Source organism: Eptesicus fuscus, chromosome 22 (genome assembly GCF_027574615.1).
Source record: "Eptesicus fuscus isolate TK198812 chromosome 22, DD_ASM_mEF_20220401, whole genome shotgun sequence".
Taxonomy (NCBI): Eukaryota; Metazoa; Chordata; class Mammalia; order Chiroptera; family Vespertilionidae; genus Eptesicus; species Eptesicus fuscus.
The window spans coordinates 10,776,766-10,801,542 of NC_072494.1; the positions used below are offsets into that span (position 1 = coordinate 10,776,766).

At 38.1% G+C, this 24,777-nt stretch overlaps 1 protein-coding gene across 4 annotated transcripts in view; it reads right to left on the reverse strand.

Moving 5' to 3' along the window:
- Positions 1-293: 293 nt before the first annotated feature.
- The window catches only part of GDAP2 (ganglioside induced differentiation associated protein 2), a 28,709-nt gene continuing 4,225 nt past the window's right edge, over positions 294-24,777 (reverse strand). For 2 of the 4 annotated variants that reach the window (XM_008147229.3, XM_054711603.1), the window contains 12 exons: positions 23,716-23,855; positions 23,134-23,287; positions 22,639-22,727; positions 20,722-20,798; positions 18,439-18,598; positions 17,444-17,600; positions 15,482-15,558; positions 14,574-14,650; positions 13,003-13,142; positions 11,216-11,270; positions 2,590-2,733; positions 294-751 (listed from right to left, as the gene is read on the reverse strand). In XM_008147229.3, coding sequence (XP_008145451.2) covers positions 704-751; positions 2,590-2,733; positions 11,216-11,270; positions 13,003-13,142; positions 14,574-14,650; positions 15,482-15,558; positions 17,444-17,600; positions 18,439-18,598; positions 20,722-20,798; positions 22,639-22,727; positions 23,134-23,287; positions 23,716-23,855 — 1,318 coding nt within the window. In that variant the 3' untranslated portion in view covers positions 294-703. Of the gene's footprint in view, positions 752-2,589; positions 2,734-11,215; positions 11,271-13,002; positions 13,143-14,573; positions 14,651-15,481; positions 15,559-17,443; positions 17,601-18,438; positions 18,599-20,721; positions 20,799-22,638; positions 22,728-23,133; positions 23,288-23,715; positions 23,856-24,777 lie in introns of those variants that run through there. The other 2 variants (XM_028154176.2, XM_054711604.1) reach the window with 2 other exon arrangements.

Here is a 24,777-nt window from a genome sequence, read left to right on the forward strand (position 1 = left end):
GAATCACCCATGAGTATAGGAAAAAGGCTGAAGATACCTACCACCTTCCTGTTTCCCCCACTGCTGAGACCAGAACAATCTTAACAAACCATATGCTCCAAGGAACTTTAGTTCTTAAATCTTCATCTTAACTGGTGCAATAAAATTCTAAGACCTTTATTTAGCTAATGATGTTGACGTTTCTCAACAGATCATTTCCAAATCCTTGGTCCCAGACAATTCTCTTTTATCATAACCACCTCATCTGTATAAAACGTGATGCCAGGATCTGAAGCAAATAATGCATCCGGTCAGCATATACTGGTTCTATATATTTCGAGACAGGCTCAAGTACACAAAGGAAGCGTGCAATGTTAAAGAGAGGATATGAGTGACATGGGTGGCTTGTCGAATGGAGAATCCAGGGTCCTTTCAGGAAACTGAAGATACTCAAAAGTTGCTCCCCAATTTCTATGAACAACCCTCTACAAATGAACATTTTCATTTGATACAAATATACAAAGTTAAAATAAGTGTACAATTCAGAATGGCCTACCATTTTCAGACTGCTTATGTGCCAGAAAATATACAGTCAATAAAAAAATACCAGAGAGGCGGGCACAAAAGGCTCTCTGGATCTGTACGCAAAAATGAGTATCACTTCCGCAGGGAGTGATCCGTGGAGAGGGTGGGGTCCTTGAAACCAGGGCTGGGAGATGGCAGGTCACAAGTCTGGTGATGGGGGATACGATGTATAGTAAGGTCCATTTTCCTGTGGAAAGAAAAAAAGACAAGAACCCTACGTCATAAGATCACTTTAACTGGGAACATAAAAGGAAGGGATTTAGAGTCAACGACTTAATACATATAAATGCCTAGCGCAAGCCATCAGAGAGGTTCCCTGGTAATGAGAGTCGGTGCACAATAGGTAGAGGTGATCAGGATGATACGATTGTTTTAATAACATTACCACTTACTGAATATTCTATATGCTAGAAACTTTATCAGCATTTTCTTTCCTTATCCCTTTACATCCTCCCAGAATGCTATGAAGTAGGTGACACCCTCGTTTTACAGAAAAGGAACCTGAGGCTCACACAGGCCACGGAGCTAGTCACCAGCAGAGCCCGCGTTTGAATCCATGGCTAATGGAATATAGCGCACAGATTCTTTGTTGTTAGACTGCGTTATCTTACTGTGTGCTGAATCTTAACATAGAGTCGCAAAACAAAAGGAACGATTGCTGAAGCATTTAATAACCATAACTTTCTTGGCAGAAATGAGTCTTCTCCATTACACGCCTGAGCGTCCAGGCTTGTACCAATGATAGGTCTCAGGGCGCTTAGTTCAAGATCAAAATAGAGAATTAAATGCCAGAGCTTTAATGTCAAATATAGAAAGCACCGCATCCATGTCAGGGAAATTTCTTGACCTCATTCTGGCTAACTTTATCTTAATAAAAATCAAAGCAGTTAACTTTATAGGAGATGGACTCTAGATTCCATTTATAAGATTGAAGATTCATTTCTCATTTTTAAGGAAAGCATTTCTTTGACAAACGTATTTTTCAGGAAACCTTAAACAGAAAATGTGTAGCATCAATGTAAGATAGCAGTTGGAAATGGTAAGTGAGGGGCAGGATGAAAATGCACTGCTCTATGGTATATTTACATGATAGCTGGTGAGGAGCATTAAGTCTACCCAGTCTTTTTAAAAAATATAAATATATATACATACATATTTTTAAAAACTGATTTCAGAGAGGAAGGGAGAGGGAGAGAGAGATAGAAACATCAGAGAGAATCATTGATCGGCTGCCTCCTGCACGCCCCACACTGGGGATCGAGCCCAAAACCCCAGCATGTGCCCTGACAGGGAATCAAAATATGACTCCTAGTTCATAGTTTGATGCTCAACCACTGAGCCATATTGGCCATGCCAACCATAAGATTTTATTAGCCATCAGAACACATGAAATACTTTACTCTTAAAATAAAGTAGAACAGAAATAATAGCTGAAGTTAAAGACGTTAGTGAGAAAATGTGTTGCAGGATATTTATCTTTATCCATGCTATTCAATAATTAAGGAAGAATAATTCACTTCAAACTTAATATAGCCTTCCAATATCTTCCCTGGTTCATGCATAAAGATATGTAACCAGCAACAATTAAATGAGGAAACTGAGGATCTTTTGGCCAAGCAAAATGAAACTTTTAGTAAAGACTAAGACAGGCTACCTGATTTACAATTAATACTGAAAATGGACAACAATCGATTCTTCTGGTTCTATTTATGGAGATGAATAGCCCTTCAATCTTAAGATAAGTAGGCAGAGGTATGTCTGAAAGATGGTAGGAAAATTCACAATATAACCCAGGACTGACTTCAAAATTATTGCAGAAAAATCTGCCATTGAAAAGTTTATTCGGGGAGAAGCCCTCTTTTAGGATAAAGTGTTTCCCTAAGAATGTTAGCTGATACGATCAAGTTTACAAAAACACACTAATTGCATTAATATCATCTTACAAGGGACGGATGTCCCTATAAGCCCTGCGCTGCAGAGCAGTTAGGAGCCTGCAGCAGGGCAGGGAGAACTCCTGGTACTCACCCTGGCGTCATATTCAAGGACAAAAGGAGGAAAGTCGATCTGTTCTGGCGAGATGGCAGAAAACAGCTGGTGGAGGCTGTCCACATGGTGGACTTTGTCCTTCAGTCCTGAGACAGAAAAGGTGGTAAAAAACCATGTTGATACCTGATTAATAGAAGAGAAAATCATTTAAGCCAGTGGCCAGAGCTTAGAAATACAAACATGAGTTTGAGAATTTATAATAGGTAAAATCTGTATTTCAAAATTAAAACTGAGCTCAGAAGCATCTTGTAATAAGCAGTGCTTTTCAAAATGCAGGGTGCTGTCCGTCAGTGATGGTGTGATTTGTTTAGATGATTGTGACCAGCATTTAAAGAAAGAGACGCACGAGCGTGCCAACTACTAGGCACGGCAGTAAGGAGCTGTGTCCCGCGAAGCTTGGTTTCCATTGCGTCGCTATGCTCCTATGCGAGTAGCATATTGTGACACAAGTCTGTCTACAATTATAAAAATAAACTGTTCTTCAGTCTGAAACTCAGTTTCCTAATCCATAACATCGAGCAGGTTAGCTCTCAATAATTTTAAATGAATCTTAAATACACAAGTCTATGAAAGGACTCTTGAATGTGCTGCACCACAGAGACATGGGGGTAGGTGGGATATTCAAAGAGAAGATTGGGTCGGGGAAGAATCGTACAATCTTTGAAAGAAGATTCTCTCCCATTTCCTCCTTCACATCCTTCAGGTATTAGCAAGAGGAAATTACTCAAAGCAGACAGAAGGGGAAACCCAGTTAAAAGTTTTCTGTTCTTGAGGAGACTCAAGAACACTGTCTTTGCTTTTTCCATTTTAGTTTTATAAAGCTTGGTTTATTTATAAGTTATAAATACACATCTAGTTGGGTAAATTGAATTCCTTAGTATCTACTATTTTAAGAAACTGAAAATTAAAAATTTGAAAAGGACTGCTGGGATCGTTTGTGAATGCTAGAGATTATTTCATCCAGTTCTTTACAGACATAAAACCAAGAACACAGGATCACAAACAAGATTAACCAGGAAAAGATGGTTCACACAAGTAATGGTGTACACAGGAATCCACTGGAGCCAGAATCAAGGATGGGATTAAATTCCATTAGCTTGCATTCTATTAGTAAGTTTCAAAGGAGAAAAAGAGTAGTGATTTATATGTGCAGCCAATTATCACTCTGGGTGGAGTGGCCTGGAAAAAAATCTGAGGAGTGTGGAAATCAGAACAGCGTGATTCGATTGCTTTATTACCCCCCTGATTTCATCTCATTATTTTATAATGAGAAACACTCCAATTATAGTTTTTGACTTAGCATAAAACAAGAGTGGATTTCATTATACATGGGTTTTATTCTCTCACTCCCTCATTTTCCCAAAATATTACTGAGAGGCAACAGGATGGCTGTCACTTTACAGACCTGGTGCTCAAGCCTCTGCCCACCCTGTGTTCACTCTGACTCCTAGCTGAAGCCATTCCAATGGGGTGACAGCCAAGGCTAGTGGCTCTACCACTGAAATTTCTAGTGATGTCTCTCCATCGATGTCACATGAAGGACTGACATTTATTGACTCTCTAGTCAATCCTTGGGGTGGAAGGATTAAAGTAAAATCTTAGCAAACAGCCCTGGCCAGTCTGGGTCAGTGGTTGGAACATTGGCCTATGGACCGAAGGGTCTTGGATTCGATTTCTGGTCAAGGGCACATGCCTCGGTTGCAGGCTCGGACTCCAGTCCTGGTTGGGGCGTGTGCGGGAGGCAACCAATATATGTGTCTCTCTCACATAGATGTTTCTCTCTCTCTCTCCCTGCCCTCTCCCCTCCACTCTCTCTAAAAAAAAAAAAATCAATGGCAAAAACATCCTTGGGTGAAGATTTTAAAAAAATCTTAGCAAACAGTGGCTACATATTTTCATAAATATGAAATACGGCATTCATAATTTTAACTAGTTCAATAGTTGTTTAGTTTCTTTCCCTTCAAATTTACATTCGATGAAATGCACAGACTTTAAGCATACTTTCACTCTTAAGACAAAGGCACATCATCACCCTAGATCAGTGGTCGGCAAACTCATTAGTCAACAGAGCCAAATATCAACAGTACAACGATTGAAATTTCTTTGGAGAGCCAAATTTTTTAAACTTAAACTTCTTCTAACGCCACTTCTTCAAAATAGACTCGCCGAGGCCATGGTATTTTGTGGAAGAGCCACACTCAAGGGGCCAAAGAGTTGCATGTGGCTCGCGAGCCGCGGTTTGCCGACCACTGCCCTAGACAGTGCTCCTCTCTCCAGAGGCAAACACTTTTAATTTTTTCTACCACGGATTAGCTTTGCCTGCTCTAGAATCCCACATAAATGGAATCACTCAGTATGACTCTTTTGTGTGAGGCTCCTTCCACTCAGTGTAATGTTTAAGATTCTTTCATGCTGCTGTATGTATCAGGGGTATGTTCTCTTTTACTGCCAAGAAATACTCCATTACAAGAATATACCAGACTTAATTATTTCTAATTCTATTGATGGACACCTGGGCTGTTGGAAACAAGAGCTGCTGTAAATATTCTTGTAGAAGTCTTTTTTTACGTGTGTATGTTTTCATTTCACTTGAATAAATACCCAGCAGTGAAATTGCTGGATCACATACTAGGTATATATTTAGTTTATGAAAAAAATGTAGCTTTTTTTTAAAAACGGTTGCACAATTTCACTTTCCCACATAAAATGTAAAAAAATTCCACTTGCTCTACATCATTGGCCATTTGATATTATTAGTCTTTTAAATTTTAGCCAATCTAGTGGTATCTCAATGCAGTATTTTTTAAAACAATTAAGATAAAATAGACATACAATAAACTGCACAAATTGAAAGTATACAATTTGTTAAGTTTTGACATTTAAATATCCATGAAACCATCATCATAATCAAGAAATTGAACACACCTATCACTCCCAAAGGTTCTCGGGGTCCTATGTAACTCCTCCCACCCACCCCTACCTACTCCCTGTCCACAGGTAATCACTGCTCTGCTTTTTCTAATTATACACTAGTTTGTATTCCCTAAAATGTTATATGAATGGAATCATACATTACATAAAATTTTTTGTCTGCCTTTTTTTACTCAGCATAATTGAGATTCATTCATGTTGCTGAATATGTCAATAGTCCATTCTTTTTTTTTTTATGGCTGAGCAGTATTCTATTATATGGTTATACCACACTTTTATTATCAATTCTCCCAGTGAATGGCATATGGGATGTTTCTATTTATTGGCTATCACAAATAAAGCTGCTATGAACAATTGTATGGATATGTTTTCATTTGTCTTGGGTAAATGCCTAGGAGTGGAAAGGTTGAATCACATAGTAGGGGTATGGTTAACTCTTTAAACTGCCAAAGTGTTCCAAAGTCTCTCTAATGTTTTATATTCTCATCAGCACTGTATGAGAGTTTCAGCTCTTCCACACTCTCACCAACATTTGGTATGGTTAGTCTTTCAAGTTTAGCCATCCTAATAGAAATATAATATCTCATTTAAGTTTAATTTGCACTTAACTAATGACTAATTCTCTTAAACATCTTTTCATGTGCTTATTTGCCATAGGTATGTGTTTTTTTTACTGAAGTGTCTGTACAAATCTTTTGCCCACTTCTAAACTGAGTTGTTTGCTCATTACTGACACTTGAGTTATTTGCATATTCTAAAGATAAGCCCTTTATCAGATAAATGCTAAGATTTTGCTCTCAGGCTGTGGCTTATCTTTTCATTCTCATAACTATCTTTAAAAGGGCAAAGTTTTTAAATTTGATGAAGTCCAATTCTTTGGATTATGCTTTTGGTATTGCATCTAAGAAATCTTTGCTGTGCTCAAGGCCACAAAGCTTATTCTCCTATATTTTCTTCTATAACAGTTTAAGTTTTACATTTAGGTCTTTAATTCATTTTCACTTAGTTGTTGTATATGATGCAACATATAAAGCAAAGGTCATTATTTTGCATATCGATACCCAATTGTTCCACTATCATTTGTTGGACAGACTATCCTTTTTCCACTGATCTAACTTGGTACTTTTGTCAAAAATCAAGTAACCACATATATGAGTCTATTTCTGGATTCTCTATTCTATTCCACTGATATATTTGTCTATCCTTATGCCAGTAACTCAATGTCTTGAGTACTGTAGCTATAGAATAAGCTTTGAAAGCAGGTAGTGTTCGTTTTCTAGCTTTGTTCTTTTCCAATGTTGTTTTGACTATTTTAGATGCTTTGCATTTTGACTGGTCAATTTCTACAAAAAATCTTGCTAAAATTTTGGTTGAGATTAAACTGAATCTACAGATTAGCAAGAGTTGACAATTTACCGGTATTAAATCTTCTAATCATTCATTTAGATGTCTATCTCTTATCAATGTTTTCAGTATACTTAACTTCTAAGTGTACAAGTCTTTCACATCTCCTGTCATATTTTTCCCTAAGTACTTTGTGATCATGATATTACCTTTTAAATTTCAATTTGATTGTTCATTGCTAATATATATATATATATAATTAATTTTTGAATAGTGATAGTAAACCCTGAAACCTTAATAAAACTTACTCATTAGTTCTAGAAGCTTTTCTGGGGTACCATAGGGTTTTTCTAAATAGATGATCATGTCATCTATGAATAACGAGACAGTTTTATTTATTCCTTTCTAAATCTAGATGGATTTTGTTTTCCTTGCCATATTACACTGAATACAATACTGAATGGAAGTGGGGAGAGCAGACATTATTGGCAAAGACATACTGAAGATCAAGCCAATCCTTCTGTTTGTCTATATTAAAGAAAAACTTTTAGTAGCTACTAGATGAACAAAAAATAAATGGCTGATGAGACTTCAGGAAATAGTCAAGCATGTAATCAAAACTTAACTGAATGAAGAGAAGGAAAAGTCCTTCATGTAACTGACTTCACAAGCAGTGCTCCCATGAGCAATTAATTAGAACTTATTTTGCTGTTCGAACACAGGGGGACCAAAAGGAAATGTGCGATTTTGAAATAATTACTTAAAATACTTCATGCAAATTTTAATGATATTTGGATGAGAAATTCAACAAGAATTCTGTAAACCATGAGAAATCCCAAAGTGGGAAACATCCCTCACTGAAGTCTTCACTCATCTCTTAATTATGAAATACGACGAGGACTTTTCACTACTGCTCTTACTTAATTTCTCCACAATCCTTTAAAATAAAGACCATTTCCACTGTCTTTGATGCTTTTCCCATCCACTGGCTCCCACGGCATTAGTCAAATCTTGGTTTCCTTGTTGATTTTTAGATTTACTTCCCAGTCTCCTTCCCTGATGCCAGGGCTCCGTCTGCAGTTGTCCTCTTTGCTCTAAGCCTCTCTGATTTTATTCATGAACATTTAGGGCTAAAGCTCAGTTTACTTGATATCGACTCTCAAAAAATATTTCCCCAGCCCTAACCGGTTTGGCTCAGTGAATAGAGCGTCGGCCTGCGGACTAAAGGGGTCCTGGGTTCAATTCCAGTCGAGGGCATGTACCTTGGATGCAGGATCAATCCCCAGTAGGGGTTATGGAGGCAACTGATTGATGTTTCTCTCTCATTGATGTTTCTAACTCTCTATCCCTCTTCCTTCCTCTCTGTAAAAATCAATTAAAAAAATATATATATTCCCCAACCCATGATCCTTTATCTGATGCCACCTGGGAGCCACGGATGACACAGTCCTTTCTCTCACTCCTACTAACCTAATCAATCACTAAATCCTGGGTTTTTATGCCCAAATAAGTCATTTTTTCCCTTCTAAACCCCACTCATATACTCAGATTCTTCTTTTCTTTTCTTTTTGCCTAAGACCATGTCTTGGCAAACTTTTGCAAAGGACCCTACAGTAAATATTCTACAATATTAGCTTGGTAAGAAAACTTCACTAGTTAGGCCTGAAGACACAGGCATGGATTTGGATGACAGCAGGCACACAGAACTGATGTAATGTGGTGAGAGGTGAGGTAGGTAAAGTACCCAAGGATGCCTCCCTGGTTTCTGGCTCGGGTACCTCGGTAGACAGTGGTCCCATTTACTAAGATAGAGGATATAAAAAGCAGTTTAGCAGGGAAGGAGGACATGCTGAACTTCAGAGGCCTGTGGGACCTCTAAGTGAAGATATCCAGTCAGTATTTCAACATGCAGGTCTAAGTTCGGGGATGATGATGATAGCTAACATTTGCTGAGTGTTCAATCTGGGTCAGTGAATGTTTTAAGCATTTTACCTGTATTACTTTCATTCTTCCAACACCCTAACAAGGTAGGTACTATTATCACTCCTGTCTTATAGAAGGTGAAATGAAAGCATAACTTGCCTGGGATGAGAAACTGGTAATTGGTAGAGCTGGGATTAGAACCTACATATTACCCCAACCTAAACCCTTGCCTTTAAACATTAGGCTTTACTGCCTCTCCAGGACCTGTATTTGGGAATTGCATATACTCTCGAGGGTTGTTGAAGACCCAGAAAGGAAAGAAGGTACAGAATGAAAGAAGAGGGGAGAGGGTTTGGGAACACTAACACTCAAAGGAGGAGCAGAGACAGAGGGGAGCAGAGGAACTTGAGCAGGCGGAGCTAGGAGGAGGAGGAAAACAAGGCTCACCAGGTTTCAAAGAAGCCAGACAAAGTGTTTGGAGGAAGAAGTGGTCAACTGTGTCTAAGGCTACAGGGAAACAGGTTACACAAAGACAGAAAAGTGTCTACTGGGTTTAGTAACAGAGATGACCAGTGATTTTGGTGTGAGCAGCCACAGTGGAATTCGAACCAGACAGAGTAATTTAAGATGTATGAAAAACGAAAAGGGTGAGCATAGAACATAAATTACACTAAAAGAAGAAGAGAGGTAACTGGAGACTTTAGCATGTTTAAAAATGGATGAGTTAGATCCAGAACAGTGGGAAAGAGGAGAATTACTGGAGAGCTTCCTGAGGAGATGGAAATGTATTGTGTAGCTATAAGTGCAGGCCCTGGAATGGAAATCCCTAGATTCAAATCCTGCCTTTGCTACCTATTAGTTGCTTACCTTGAACAAGAAATTTAGTCTAAGCATCAACTTCCTTGTCTGTAAAGTGGGAATATGACTACCACCTACACAGAGATCTATTATTAAAGGCTTACACAAGATGACTCACAGGAAGAACTGGCGGAGAGTAAGTGCTCAGACAACGTTATTGTTATTGCCATGGGATCCAGTGCACAGGGAGAGGGACTGCCCTTCATTAAGAAACACTTTTGTGACAGAACAAGGAGGCAATGAAAGGACTAGATGGCAGGTAGGTTTGGGGGTGCGAGGGAGAAGATAGGGAGCTCCTTACTGAGGTTCCTATGATCTTAAGACCAAGGCGAGCATCTGCTGGAGTGAGCACTGCTGGCAGGTCGGGGCTTGAGGAGAGCAGACAGCCACACTGGGTCACTGTCAAGCGAACAATCAGAGGGCCTCTAGCAGATCAAGCCCCAAGTCCGCTCAGCAGTCCAAATCCCGTGGCTCGGCCGATTTCTCCATCAGTGCTCAGCAACCAAGATACGGGAGTGATGAAAGCGAATGATGTACTATCTCAAGATTAATGGGCAAGTGTGATGAAAGGGTGAGAGGTTATAGGTTATTTAGGCACTGACAAGAGTGGCTGAAGTGATGGAACATGGGTGTTAGGCTGAATAGGGGGGGAAATCAGGACAAAAAAGAGATGTCCTTTTCAGTAAAAGGACCAAAGGACTAGATGTCTTGATGAAGTCAAGATGTAGGATCACATATTAGGGATAGAGCTGTGAGCCAGATGGCTAGATTCTAACTCTCATCATCTTGGAGGCTAACATACAAGGCAGAAAATAAAACATGTGATTTGAATTAAAAACATCATCATGATAGAACACTATGAAATGTACCCCCTTAGCTTGCTCTGAATGTGGGTTTTATAAGGAAGCATCACGCCACTATAATTCTGCCTCTACCTCTAACCAACTCTTTAACAGGCCTCAACTGTGAAATGAAGAGTTTGTACTATTTCTCTGAAGTCCTCTCCAGTTAACCTTATGCGACCCAATGGTGATTAACAAGCTGTTGAAATAATTTCAGGCACGCCTGGGGAGGCTAGATAGAGTAGTGGATAAGAGCATGATTCTGGAGCCTTACTGCCTGCGTTCAACTTCTGGCTCAAGGGGGTACAATGCAGGAGTACCTACTAGGTACAGGACTGGTCAGGGAAGGTTTTCCATGCAAAGTAATTGTTGAGCTGAGATCTGGAGGACATGTAAGTTAGCCATGAGCAGAGGGAGGAAAGTGAATTCTGTACCAACAACATGAGCAATGTCCGGATGAACAAAAAGCAAGAAGAAGAAAAGATGGAGAAGTCATGGCTTGTGAGGATTGTCCACAAAGATACTAGAATTAAATGAGACCAACATCAGGACCACAGCTCAAGATCACTTAACAAGGAAGGGTAAACAAAGAAATCAGCAGTCACAGTGCGACAGCAAGAATTAGGATGTTGACATATATATGTCTTAATATGCTAGCATGCAGTGCATTTAAATTCATGATTTAGCTAAAAGGAAAAATACTGTACCTTTGAACGAAATGTTGGATGAACAAAATAAACAGCCTTCAAATTCCTCTTATACCTGATTTAAAATAAAAAAAAGGGTCAGTATAAGTCATGCCCCAAACCAGTCACCATTATGGACAATGAACTCTTTGCCTGAGTATATATATTCATTCACAGAGGGAAAAAAGTTTTTATATAGCTCTGGTTTATGTATTAAATTTTAGGTGAAATGTCAAAAACAACTCAGAGAACATTTTATTATTTAAAGTGTCCGTTTTATAGGAGATACTATGTTTTTCTAGGCCATAACAGCCACCTATAGGTAGGACAAAGGAAATTCATATTTAACAAGCATTTATTCAATGCTATTTTTCACATGAACCTAAAATCCCTGAGATTGGGTTATTAGAAACAACAGTAAAACCACTTAAAATTATAGCAAAAATAGAAACTAAAGTTTCAATGATCATGTTACGACAATAGTTATAGGAAGCTGACTGTGTCCCAGAAATTGTACGAAGGCTTTATACTTAATAATTCTCATAGCAATTCTATGAACTGAGTACTAACACTGTCTCTATTTTAATTTTCCAAAAGTTACGAGCCATCAACTGGTAGAGCCAGAAGTTGAATGCAGGCAGTATGGCTCCTGAATCATGCTCTTATCCACTACTCTATCTAGCCTCCCCAGGCGTGCCTGAAATTATTTCAACAGCTTCTTAATCACCATTGGGTCGCATAAGGTTAATTGGAGAGGACTTCAGAGAAATAGTACAAACTCTTCATTTCACAGTTGAGGCCTGTTCAAAGTTAAAGAGTTGGTTAGAGGTAGAAGCAGAATTACTAGTATAGCGGAGTGATGCTTCCTTATAAAACACACATTCAGAGCAAGCTAACGAGGTGTCTGTGAGGTAATGACAACTTTAATATTGCGAATTAAGATGAGATTTAAGGGGTGCAGTAAGACAGCTGGAAACCTATGGTAATCTGCCTTCTTTGTACACTAATTGCAATATAGACTTTTTAATGCAATCCACAAAGACTTTGTGACGCTACCAGTAATAAAACAACTACCAGGAAGGTGGATTGCATTTTTATTTAGGAAATCTATTAGTGAGAAAAAAATTTAAAGCAGAACATTTTATCTTTGCTGTAGTGGGGAGTCTATATATTCTGGTTAAAATGTCTATTACCACTTTAAGGGAAGTATAGTTTAATGAAAAAAAATTTCTGGCTCCAAGGTTCAAGTCCAAATTCTGCATTTAATGCTTTGAGACCTTGGGCAATGTCCTTCATCTTTTAGAATGTCCATATTTTCCCATCTTTCAAATGTAGATTTGAAATATATCTATATTTATCTAGCTAGAGGAAAGACGAAGTAAATTCATACTTAACAAATTTATGATAAGCTTTTTTTTTATATGACGATAGAATCTCTGGGATTAGATTATGAATTAACAAACTCACGGGTCACTAGATCAAATAAAACAATGTTTGTAAATATATTTTGATAAGTGTAACACCTTATAAATAGAAGGTAGCATTTTTGTTATTTTATATACAAAGGTTGGTCATGACCCCAAACATTTTCCAAGGTGTTTGAAAAGCAGGCTCAAGTTTACATATGAATTTACTTAAATGTGGTAAATTGGAGTTAAGGAGCACCTACAACTATTAAAATATCTGAACTATGAATGATAAAAATCTTTGTACATGAAATACACTTTCAGGAATACACAGTAATGTTTGCTTCAATTAGGAAAGAAAGAGGCTCTTTCCCTCTTCATAATTTGCAAAAAATAACTAACTTGACATCCACGACATCATAGAGTTTCTTCAGGAAGTCAGAGTCCAGGTGATTGTATTCGCTTGTCAGTGTGTGAAAATACACTAATACGTATTCCTTCACAGCGATGTGGTCCATTACATGGATAAAGTATAAAAGAGCCTAGAAGATAATGAGGAGCAAAGGTAAAGATCGTTTTGCACAGCAGTCTATTTCACAGAGAGAGGAAAAAATCCAGATTAAGCTAGTCTATGCCCAGGCATTGCAGATGGACATTTCTGATGAGCATCAGTTCTCTTTAGAAGGATCTCCAGGAGAGTGAATCATGCCACCGCTCAATCATTCTCATGAATGCTACAGTACGATCCCTTTCTCTCTTGTCCTAAGGGATGAAGGAGAATAACTAATCTCTATTCTAATAACTCTCCTATTACTCGAAAGAGTTCTTCGGTCAACTACCAGGTTTTCCCTCTCTAGGATAATAACATCAAAATCATTAGCAGAATTTCTAGACTTTCAATCATTCTTGAAGTTGTTGCTTGAACTCAATGAAAGTCTTTGCAGTCTCTACTGAGATAGAGGCTCATGGCTCTCTTATAACTGAGAATTACTGATAAGGATACTGTAAGTGACGCCTCACATGGTTCACTTTGAGGGCTAATTTTCTTAGCACCTTTACTGTTGACGTGAATGATAAAAATGAGAACAGGTTGAGCCAGTAGATGGCTGTGGGCTGGGCAGCTTTTCCAGAGCTCTGAAAGACTCAAATTTAATGTAACGCAGATCGGTTAGAGAAATATTCCATTACAAGAAAGATAAAATGTAAGAGAAACAAACACAAAGCAGACATACAATATGGGCAGGCCAGTATGACCCAGTGGTGTAGCTATAAACTATGGCAAGGAGGAAGCTGAGAGGTAACAACTGAAAGATTATTATGAAACAGGCTGTTTCCCAATTCCTCCTCAGGTGGTCCTTGGCATTCCCATGACTGGATTAACATGGATTAGGATCCAGTTGCTACCAGTTGTTACCTGGTTTGACCTTACAACACATCTCAGTATTTTATATGAAATGATACATGAATATCTAGACCCTCAGGGAAGTGTACACTGACATCAATGCACAATCTATGTTTTTATTGGCATCAATTACACTATTAATGATAAGAATGAGTGTTACACAAATTGAGGTTTCTTTCTCTCTCTCTCCTCCTTCCTCCCTCCCTCCTCTCTATCCTCTCTCTCTAAAATCAATAAAAATATAAATTTAAAAAGAAAAAAAAGAAAGACAGACTTTATTAGTACAATGATAATACAGAAAGATTCCAATCAAAAATTTGCCCGATACATGATATCCAAACAAAGCAGATGGGTTTTTGGAGATCATATTATGACATCCCAGTATTTCTGTCTCTCCCAGAGCAAAACCAAACCCCTAACTTACTGAAATGACACATGCAGATTTGCAGAACCCCAGGGCTGCCACTCTGCCAGAAACACACAATCATCTCACATTCTAAGCCCTGATTCCAAATTCCCATTCTTCTTTTTAAATCAACATTCTTTGTAAAACAGCCTTTCCATGGCTTACCTTGTCCATATCTATTAGTGTCACTGGAATGTTTCTTCCAACCACCACCATCACTGTGCGACCGCAGTTATCAACACCTATAAACAGGAAATGGAAACAGTACCCAGAAACTTCATTCCAGAAGGATTTGTCCTGGGCACCAACCTTATAAAAATATTCCACTCATATGTAAAAGACTGAAAGCCAGGAACATAAGTTTTCCAAATTCCATCTTCAGATTTCTTAGAAAACGCTTTTTAGTTTACCTTTAGGTTTCGATGACTGCCCTTATTACTTTTAAGATAAGGCCTCTTATGGGTTTTAAATCAAGGACAGTCAAAGGTTAAGGTTGTAGGCAAAGATCTTTTCAAATATAGCTTTTTGTTTAAACTTATAACTTTTAAAAACATCAGTAATCTGGGAAAACAAAATGGAACTCAAGTATCGTCTGAAAAAAATACAATGGAGAAAGAATGGGAGTCTGAGAACTTTCACTGTCTCCATTATCCTGTATAATAAAGTGGTAATATGCAAATGGTTGTTACGCTGTGATGGTAATGACTGATCAGCAGGAGGGCAGGGCAGTGAGCTACAGTGCTGTGGAGAGCTACTCCCATGCGCAGAGCCATATATATATATATATATATATATATATATATATATATATATATATATATGGTTTGAATTTTGTATAGCAAGTATATGGTACTTTTAAAAGCAGGAAAATGTGTAATCAGGACATTAAGAAGAAATGAAGTTGGCCAATATACAACTACCAGTTGAAATTTTCATAGGTTCCATCTTCATTGGTACAAAAACTCTTTATTCATATAAAATGGACAACAGCAGAGAAAAATGAAGTCTCGAACAGCATGCCAAGTAGGGTCCTTAATTAGTAACAGAATAAATTGCCATATCCTGAAGCTCACCTGTTTGGTATAAGGCTTTTAGAGAAGCAATATCCGATAGGTCCTCAGATCTTGCTTGACATAACCAGCGATTATAACTAGAGAAATAAAAGACACAATCATTATAATAAACCTTTGTAAATTAAATTCAACAGTTGGGACCTGTTTTTATCTTGCCCTGTTTTATTATAATGAGGAAGGAGTTAAGGGTTGCCTTTATACTATGTGGAATCTCTACTGTGTATTATTGATAAAATAAGCACAAACGAGTTACTGAGAAAAGGTGTTCATACATATTTAAGAAACCCTTTATGATCAAATGAAAACTATTCACATTATTGGTTCAGATACCAAGTCTCAAACTAACACTGTTTTTAAATACGATTACTCTCCTTTGCAAAAAAAATAAATAAAAGCAAAGAGAAAGCCTAAAGCAATAGCAGTTCTACAAAATAGATGTTCATTCATTTGACAAAGATTTGCTCTATGATAGGGATTGAGAATACTATAGTGAAAAGACACTGTCAGTGCCCTCCAGTTTACTTTGCAGAAGAAAAATGGGTGTGTTGTACATGTTATGTTATGTGGGACCACAAAGGAACTAGGTAACTTTATCTGTGAAGTCCTGGCTTCTTTAATGATTGGTTAAGCACAGTAGTTGTACTATGCCCCCTATACCAGATCCCAGGGACCACAGTTTGGCATTGGCTAAGAGGATATGCAAAGAAAACTGTTAGCCAGATGATTCTTACACATGGCCTAGAAGTCACTGAAAATACCACCTGATTGGAAAAGGCTGTTTATTGGTGACCCCTAGTGGCTACTGTGCTTTTGTTTATATAAATTAAACCAGAATAAAGTGAAGACCAGGAACTCAGGAGACACGAAATTCTAACTCTAAGGGACTCCAGAGATCACCTAGTCCAACTCCCACTTTACAGATGGAGAATGACAACAACCACACATCATTCACTATAGTGGATAAATGCTATGCTAGGCTTTGGTTAATTAGTCTGCAAAAGCATATAGGAGGCAGCATCTACTCCAGACTCTGTTCCATCTATTCCAACTTATCTCCAGCGAGGTATGTTTCCAGAAACAGTCCCTCCGGGGCTGACACCTGGAGAATGGGCAGGAATTGAAGGATGAGAGTATTCCAGTCCAAAGGGATGCCAAGTAGCAAAGCGCAAAGGTAAACTAGACCACGATCTGCTCAGTGTTGAGGAGAATAGCAGTGACCAGTTTTAAGAGCCTGCTAAGTATCAGGTGCTGTGCTAAGCTCATAACATCATGTTATTTAATGTTCACAACCATATGAGCTGTCATCCCCTCAGCCAACCCTATAAAGTAATGGATGATATTAACCATGTATAGTTTATGACTTTTTTCTTTCCTTTAACTTTTTTTTTTTTTTTTAAGCAGCTAGCTTTCCAAGAACTATCAATCCTTGGAAAAGCTTACCCAGAAGTACAAAAGCTACTTTTCTTTGTTTCAAAGAGGACTTTTTCAGAATTGCTTAAAAAAAACACACAAAAAAAACCTGAAAGAAATGAAATGCCTTTATAAGGTCCTGAGGATAAATCGAGGAGAAATAAAGCCTTTTAAATGTAATAAAACTGTAGATTATGTTTTAATTATAAACATAGTCAAGCCGGGTGAAAACTTTGTAAGTCTGCCCTTCCCGTCCCCTAGTTTCCACTTTTACAACAGAACCTCACCCAGCAGCACCACAATTATCATAGAAAGAGCAGGAACTCTGAAGTCAGACATGCATCTCAACACTGGCTTCAACACAGGCTAACTGTGGCCGCTGATAAATTAACTTTGAATTTCTGTACCACAAAACAGGGACAATATTATCCTCACGGGACTGTCATGAGGAATAAACTGGAATGTATTACACATGGATCAGTTAGCAGATGGAAGTCCCTTTCTTCCTTCTCAGTCCGTATGTGTCTTTCAGGCCAGAGGGGTTTGCCTTACTTTCTCTGATGCTGCTTCTGTAGGGCTGCCTCTGATAACTGTCCCTGAAGGATCAGTCTTCTCTGCTTATCAATATCTCCTTCCATTCGGGCAAAAGCATGAGAGCCAATGAAAGAGAGGTCAGCTCCCAAGCCTTCTTCCTCCTCTTCTTGGTCATCTGTAACACAAATACCAGCAATAGAGAGCTGAGGACAATAAATGCTCCAAACAGACTGTGAATGCCCAACAGGGATGACTATGAGCTAACTCAAAAGAATAGACTTAAGGGTATATTTTGAGAATGAAAATGAAATCCGATTTAGGCATCTGAAGATTTGAAATAATAAAGGACAGCAACAAATGTTTGGGGTCATTATCCAGAGCTGTTTAAGGAGGGAGCACCTGATTGGTCAGGTCACCAAGGAAGGAAGATGCTAGGTATGGTTTTAGAAGACCTTGTTGAAGCTGTTGAACGTTTTAGATGATAATGTACGTGACTACTGTCTCAACAGGGTCCTGTATCAACTTCATTGAGGGTAAGAATGTTGTTATACTCACCTCTGAATTTCTATTGCCTAACACAGACCTGACATATGCACGTGGGTGTATTTAAAATGTTTATTTTATTTAGAGAGTAAATCTTAACAAGAATAAGACTCTTGCCCTAACTGGTTTTGCTCAGTGGATAGAGCATCAGCCTGCGGACTGAAAGGTCCCAAGTTCGATTCTGGTCAAGGGCATGTACCTTGGTTGCGGGCACATCCCCAGTAGGAGGTGTGCAGGAGGCAACTGATCGATGTTTCTCTCTCATCGATGTTTCTAACTCTCTATCCCTCTCCTTTGCTCTCTGTAAAAAATCAATAAAATATATATATTTTTTAAAAAAGAATAAGACTCTTAAAAACCTCTAAGTGGGTCTTGATCTCAGTGTCACACTAACAGACACATACTACTCCCCACTTCTGTGATCAATCCCTTCACTTCCTTGAGAGGGAGGTTAGAAAGGCAGAACTCACCTTCCGGGGCACCAGGTTTCTCACTTATTCGAATCTGCCTTTCAGGTACCACAGGCTCCCCTTCTGCATTTCCAATATCTGCAGGCAGGTACGGCAATGACCGACCCTCCTCCTTTAATGACCTTGGGAAGTACAGAGGGAGCAGCTTTTGGTAAGTAGCCTGTGTCGGAAAAGCAAGACGTTCTGTGACAAATCACGAAGTAATGAAGCAGGCACCTCAGTGCTTAGTGCTGCTCAGACACTGAAGAGAGCCTCCATCAGGGAGGAAGACCTCCCTGCTCGAAGCTCAGCAGATGCTGTCTGGGACCTCCTTCGGTTTTGTGTGAAAGATCAGGACATCAGTAGCTGGTTAAACACGACTCCCATTCTGGCAATTCCCCGTGACCGAGCCTGGAATGTGTAGGTCCTGCCACTCCTGTCCCCTCCCCACCCTTCGCCTTTCTAACCACATGTCTTTCAAGATTCATCTCAGATGCTCCTTCACAATCCTCAGTGAGCCATCATGGTCCACTGGCCTGGTTTAATTTTTGAGTATTTTTCTTAATACTCATTATGGAGAATTGCTATTTCAAGACTTTTATTCTTCTTTAGAGGTTTCCCAAAGAACAAAGGAAAATTTTTTTTAAAAATTAGAATGAAACTCATTCCATTTTATAATTTCATATGAGTTGGTTCATTTGACTCATTTATAAATCCATGATACATTATAGGCATTTAGTGCTCTTATTTTTCCTGTATCTTTTTCATCATCCTAGAAATTATTTTATCATTAACCATTAATTATTCCCAACTATACTAAAAAACAAAACAACTAAAATAGTATAAAAAAACAAAGAATGATAGAATTGCTTAGAAAAACAATGAAATCATTCAAGTCATGTCAGTTTTCTTATTGTTCACCTGTAATCTTGCATCATCTTTCATGTATAAAGTAGACACATAAGAAGTAACACCATTTTTATAGCCTTTTAAAAAAGCTGAGATAGAATTCACATACTATAAAATTCACCCTTTTAAAGTATTATACTTCCATGGGTTTTAGTATATTCACAAAGTTGTAGAACCATCACCATTATCTAATTCCAGAATATTTTCATTATCCTAAAAAGAAAACCTAAACTCATTAGCTAGGTCATCCTCATTCCTCCCTCCCTAACACTGGCAACCACTAATCCACTCTCTGTCTGTATGGATTTGCCTATTCTGGACATTTCATAAAAATGGAATAGTCTGTGGGCTTTTGTGTCTGGCTTCTTTCACTTAGTGTAACAGTCTCAAGGTTCACCCCCATGGTAGCCTGTATCAGTACTTCACTCCTTCTTATAGCTTAATATTCCATTGAATGTACATTCACATTTGTCAACTCATCACATTTGGTTGTTCCCACTTTTGGGCTGTTATGAATAGTGTTGACATAAATATTTCATGTACAGTGTTTGTCTGGACAAATGTTTTCAATTTTCTTTTGTCTTTACCTAAGACTGAAATTTCTGTTCAACTTTTTGTGGAAATGCCACTGTTTTCCAAAGCAGCTGTGCAATTTTACATTCTCACTAGATATGTATGGAGGTTTGGATTGCTCTATGTCCTCACCAACACTTGTTATTATCTATGCAAATATAGCCATACTAGTGAGTGAAAAGTGTTTTTTATTTGCATTTTCCTAATGACAAATGTTGTGGAGCATCTTTTCATGTGCTTATTGGTCATCTGTATATCTTTTCTAAAGTAATGCCTATTTAAAACTTCTGCCCATTAAAAAAAAAAAAAGACTTTTTAAAAAAGCAATTTAAGGTTCAAAACAAAACTGAGAAGGTACAGAGATTTCTATATCCCCCCTGTCCCAACACATGCACAGCCACCAGAGTACTATATTTTTATAACTGATGAACCTACAATGTCACATCTAATCACCAACAGGTCTTTCACTGATGCCCTTTACCAGGTTAAGGAAGTTACCTTCTATTCCCAGTTTGTTGAGTGCTTTTATCATGAAAGGCTGTTAGATTTTTGTCCAATTTCTGTATCTACTGAGATGATCATGTGGTTTTATCTTTGATTCTATTATTATTCTATCCATTATTCTATTACTATGGTGCATTACATTGATTGATTTTTGTATATTGAGCCAACCTTACATTCCTGAGATAAATCCCATTTGGTAACCCTTTTATATGTTGCTGGATTCAGTTTGCTAGTAATTTGTTAAAGATTTGTGCATCTCTATTCATAAGAGATATTGGTCTGTAAGATTTGAACAATGCAACATAATTAGCAAAATACCTCTTCAAGTTCAGAGACAGCAAATACTACTTTTTCAATGGTCTCCCCATGAATCTCTAGAAATCTCCTTACAGTGCCTAAGGAAAAAAAAAGAAAGATTATTTTTTAAAAAAAGAAATTACTTCCACATGAAGAAAAATCAAACTCTTCAAAGTTTTATTTTTGTAATGGATCACTAATCATTTCATTCAGGTCTCTGCTCAATGAAAAGATAAGACCTCTGCTCCTCAAGAAGTTTAGTCTAATATAATATATATAAATAATACTCTATCTACAAATATATAAATTTACTATGAAATCCTTGAGCAGTAAGGAGCTTAGTTTTTAAAGTAGCTAATTATTAAAGAAGACTACTTAAGACTGAGGCCAAGCCCTTGCCCTAAATTCTATATTTGCTAATATCTTTGTAATTTTTTGGTGGCTATAAGACTTTTAGCTCCTCATATTTATTTTTTGTTTAATAATACATCAGATGTATTTATTAACTTATAAAACATGTATGAAATAATTGTTAATTCCAAAGATCATAAGACAATAGATAAGAAATGTCATTCTCCAGTTAATAAATCATATATCTATATACACACAGGGAGCAGGGACCTGGTTGCAGGTACAGGATTAAGACAAGAAAGTCAACTTTTATTCTATACTAGAGGCCCTGTGCACAAATTTGTGCATGGGTGGGGTCTTTTGGCCTGGCTAGAGATCGGGGCCAATAGGGCCATCTTGCCCAGTCCTGATTGGGGCCGATGGGGGCTGAATGTATAAAGAACTACTACAACTTGATAACAAAAAGACAACTAGCTTCTCATCTTTAAATTCTAGAAATAGAAACGGGCCTTAAAGATCATCTAGTATATTTTCCCTCCCAAATGAGAAATATCTGCAATAGATGGTCGTTTGGCTTCTGTATGAACATCCCAGTGACAAAAAGTTCACTTAAAACACCTTTCTATTACCATCAGTCTTATCTCAAATGGAACCTCATCTCCTCCCTTGCTACTGTCTCATACCTGCATTCTACTATTGGAGATTTTATCTATAATCCTTACAAGGACTGGTGAACTTCCTGAGAGAGCATGTAAATTCCATATGCATGTACATTCCTCTAGGGTAAGGGTCCCAGCTCTCTTTCATCAGATGCCTAAGGTAGTTTATGACTCCCAAAGAGGTTAAGAACCGTTACTCTAAGGACTTGGTATAGAATAAGTCCACAATGAGACTCCTCAGCACCTCAAGATGGGCCCCATAGATGGTAAAAGCATGCTCTTCTTTAGGAGCAATACAATAATGTTTCAAACCATCTGCCCTCCAGCTTGTCCGTGTCTCATGACATGTGAAATGCATAACTACATACAAAACTCTAGATGTGGAATGAACCTGCATATAATACAGGGAGATCACGAGCCCTCTCAAGCTATTTTTACGAGTATATTACTTAAGTGACGTTCTGGCTCCTAATGGTTGAGCACAGTCTTTTTTTAAACCGAACATCAGGGTTGTATATATACAAATGGCGCATCTGAAAGATGCTGTGGTTTAAACTGCAAAGTGCTACGTGAATCTGATATTATAAAATCTGTTTTGATTTTACTGCTGCAGCCCATTAAGATTATTCTGAATTAGGATTCAAATTCCCAATGTACTGGCCATACTTCTTAGCTTGGTCTCATTTTAATAGGCATATCTTCCATTCAAATGGATAAAAATATCAACATGAGAAAGTAAATTGAGACCTTTACACTTTATCAATACAAGCGTCCCTCCAGGTGCCATGGTCTGTTAACACCTCTTCTTTGGCTATAATTATTTCACTAGTGATATCAAATTTTTAAGATTCAATTTATGTCCAGCGCCTCCAATCCCATGTATGAAGTGCTAAGCCAATTTATGCACAGCATCTCCAATATTACTTACGAAGGGCTATGTGTGTGGCATCCTCTAAAGGATAACCTCGTTTTGCAGAATTGATGACACAGAATCCAACAGAAGACATTGACTGCTCTCTGCAACCCAACAGAAAACACAAAAATTACACTACAAACATTGACAATCCACAACTAATTTTAAAATGCTGTTTAACTTCTCCTTCCCTGTCCCTTCAACAAATCTACCATAGTAGTTAACGCAATTGCAGTATTTAAGAATTATATTAACTTATAACTTAATTGCACCATTTGGGGGAAATATATTCCACATAAAGACTGAGTAAAATGAGAACAAGTTACATTCTCAAGTCACCAAAGCCATTCCTTTTACTGCTAAGTTTGAGAAGACAATGGGCTCTATTTTCAGGGTCCTCTGAAATTATCTAAATCCCTCAAATTCTGACTTCCAGAGCTAGGCTTCCTTGTAAAACCAGGGCCTTTAGCAATGTATGGCCTGCTATGGCCAGGGAGCGAGAAGCCGTACTTGGCCAGCTGAAGGACGTTCCGGTAGCAGCTGTACAGGGAGCTCTCAGCTGCTGTGCGGTAGCGGCTCTTGTACTTGGGTCCCACCGTGTGAATGATGAACCGGGCCGCTAGATGAAATCCTTTTGTCAATTTGGCTTCACCTGTCCGGCACCCTGGGAGCAACGGAGCATATATGTCATGGTGGTGTTAGAAAGAAAACAACTAAACAATGCATGAAACAGAGACAATATAAGAACACTGAGAAATTTCAGCTAAAAATATGAGTTAAACACATTTACCTGTTCCCAAAATGACAGTGAGCAATACAATAGGTATGAAAACAGAGATGAAAAGAATGGGAGAGAACACGAAGCAAATAAGCATCAAAATTTTGGAAGGTAGACAGTCAATGACCTAGAAGTAACTGATTTAGCAACTCAGAGGAACCTAACTGTGTGCGGAAATGGGGCAACCGATGTGAAGAAAGGGGGTGGTACTGAAAGGCAGTGCTGGATTCGACTGCTTTCATTCAATTCCAGACTCCACCATGCTCCTGCCGAGCCTCTTCCTAAGCAATAAGTCCTTAAGAAAATCCACTCACCTTTAAGTTTCTGGAGCTCCTCCTTCAAATCAGGCCCTGCCAGCATGAAGATACTTTCTGACACAGGATTCTTATCGGTGAGGTTTTCATTGCTGGTATTCACAATGGCTGTACAGTTCAGCAATGCCACATCTCCTTTCCTGAGCAAACAATAAATAAAGAGCAAGTGTGGGGATGAGGAGGGAGATAAGAAAGCTAGTTTCTAATTCTTGCAAAACATTCTACTCTCAGAAAGACTAATCTGGCATCCTAGATAGATATTTAAAGCAATTCCTACAAGTCTAAAATAAAACCATGTTAGTCCTTTGCTTCCTTCACATTTGTTTCATTGTAACAAAATGCTCATAGTGCAGAAGTGGTTGGTTTAAAGAGTTTAGACACAGCAGTATTATTTATAATACCCCAAATGTGAAAACAACTGAACTGTCCATCCACTAATAAATTGATAAACTAAATGTGGTGTATCCATACAATGGGGTATTATTTGGCCATAAAAAGTAATGAAGTACTGATTCATACTACAACATGGATGAAGCTTAAAAACATTACACTAAGTCACAATTGATTCAATGTATATTAAATGTCCAGAATAGGTAAAGCTATAGAGAGAAAAAGTATGTTAGTGGTTGCCTAGAATTGAGAGAATGTGTATGTATTTGGGGGGTGGGGGGCAGAGAAAAGGGAAGTGGGTAGTGACTGCTGATGAGTATAAAACTTTGGGTCAATGAAAATGTTCTAAAATTGACAGTGGTGATGATTATACAACTTTGTGATATACTAAAAACCACTGGCTCGTATAATCTAAATTGGCGTATTGTATCTCGATAAAGCTTTTTATAAGAAATAATGTATTACTACTAATTCATTCAACAAGATAGATGAACTTTCAAATAATCATGCTGAATGAAAGAGGCCAGACTAAAAAGTAGTAAAACTCTAGAAAATGCAAACCAATCTATATTGACAGAATGGTCAATGGTTGCTTGGGGACGTGGAGGCAGGGAAGGACAGGAGAAAGGGATTTCAAAGGGACACAAAAAATATTTGGTGGGAGGGATACAT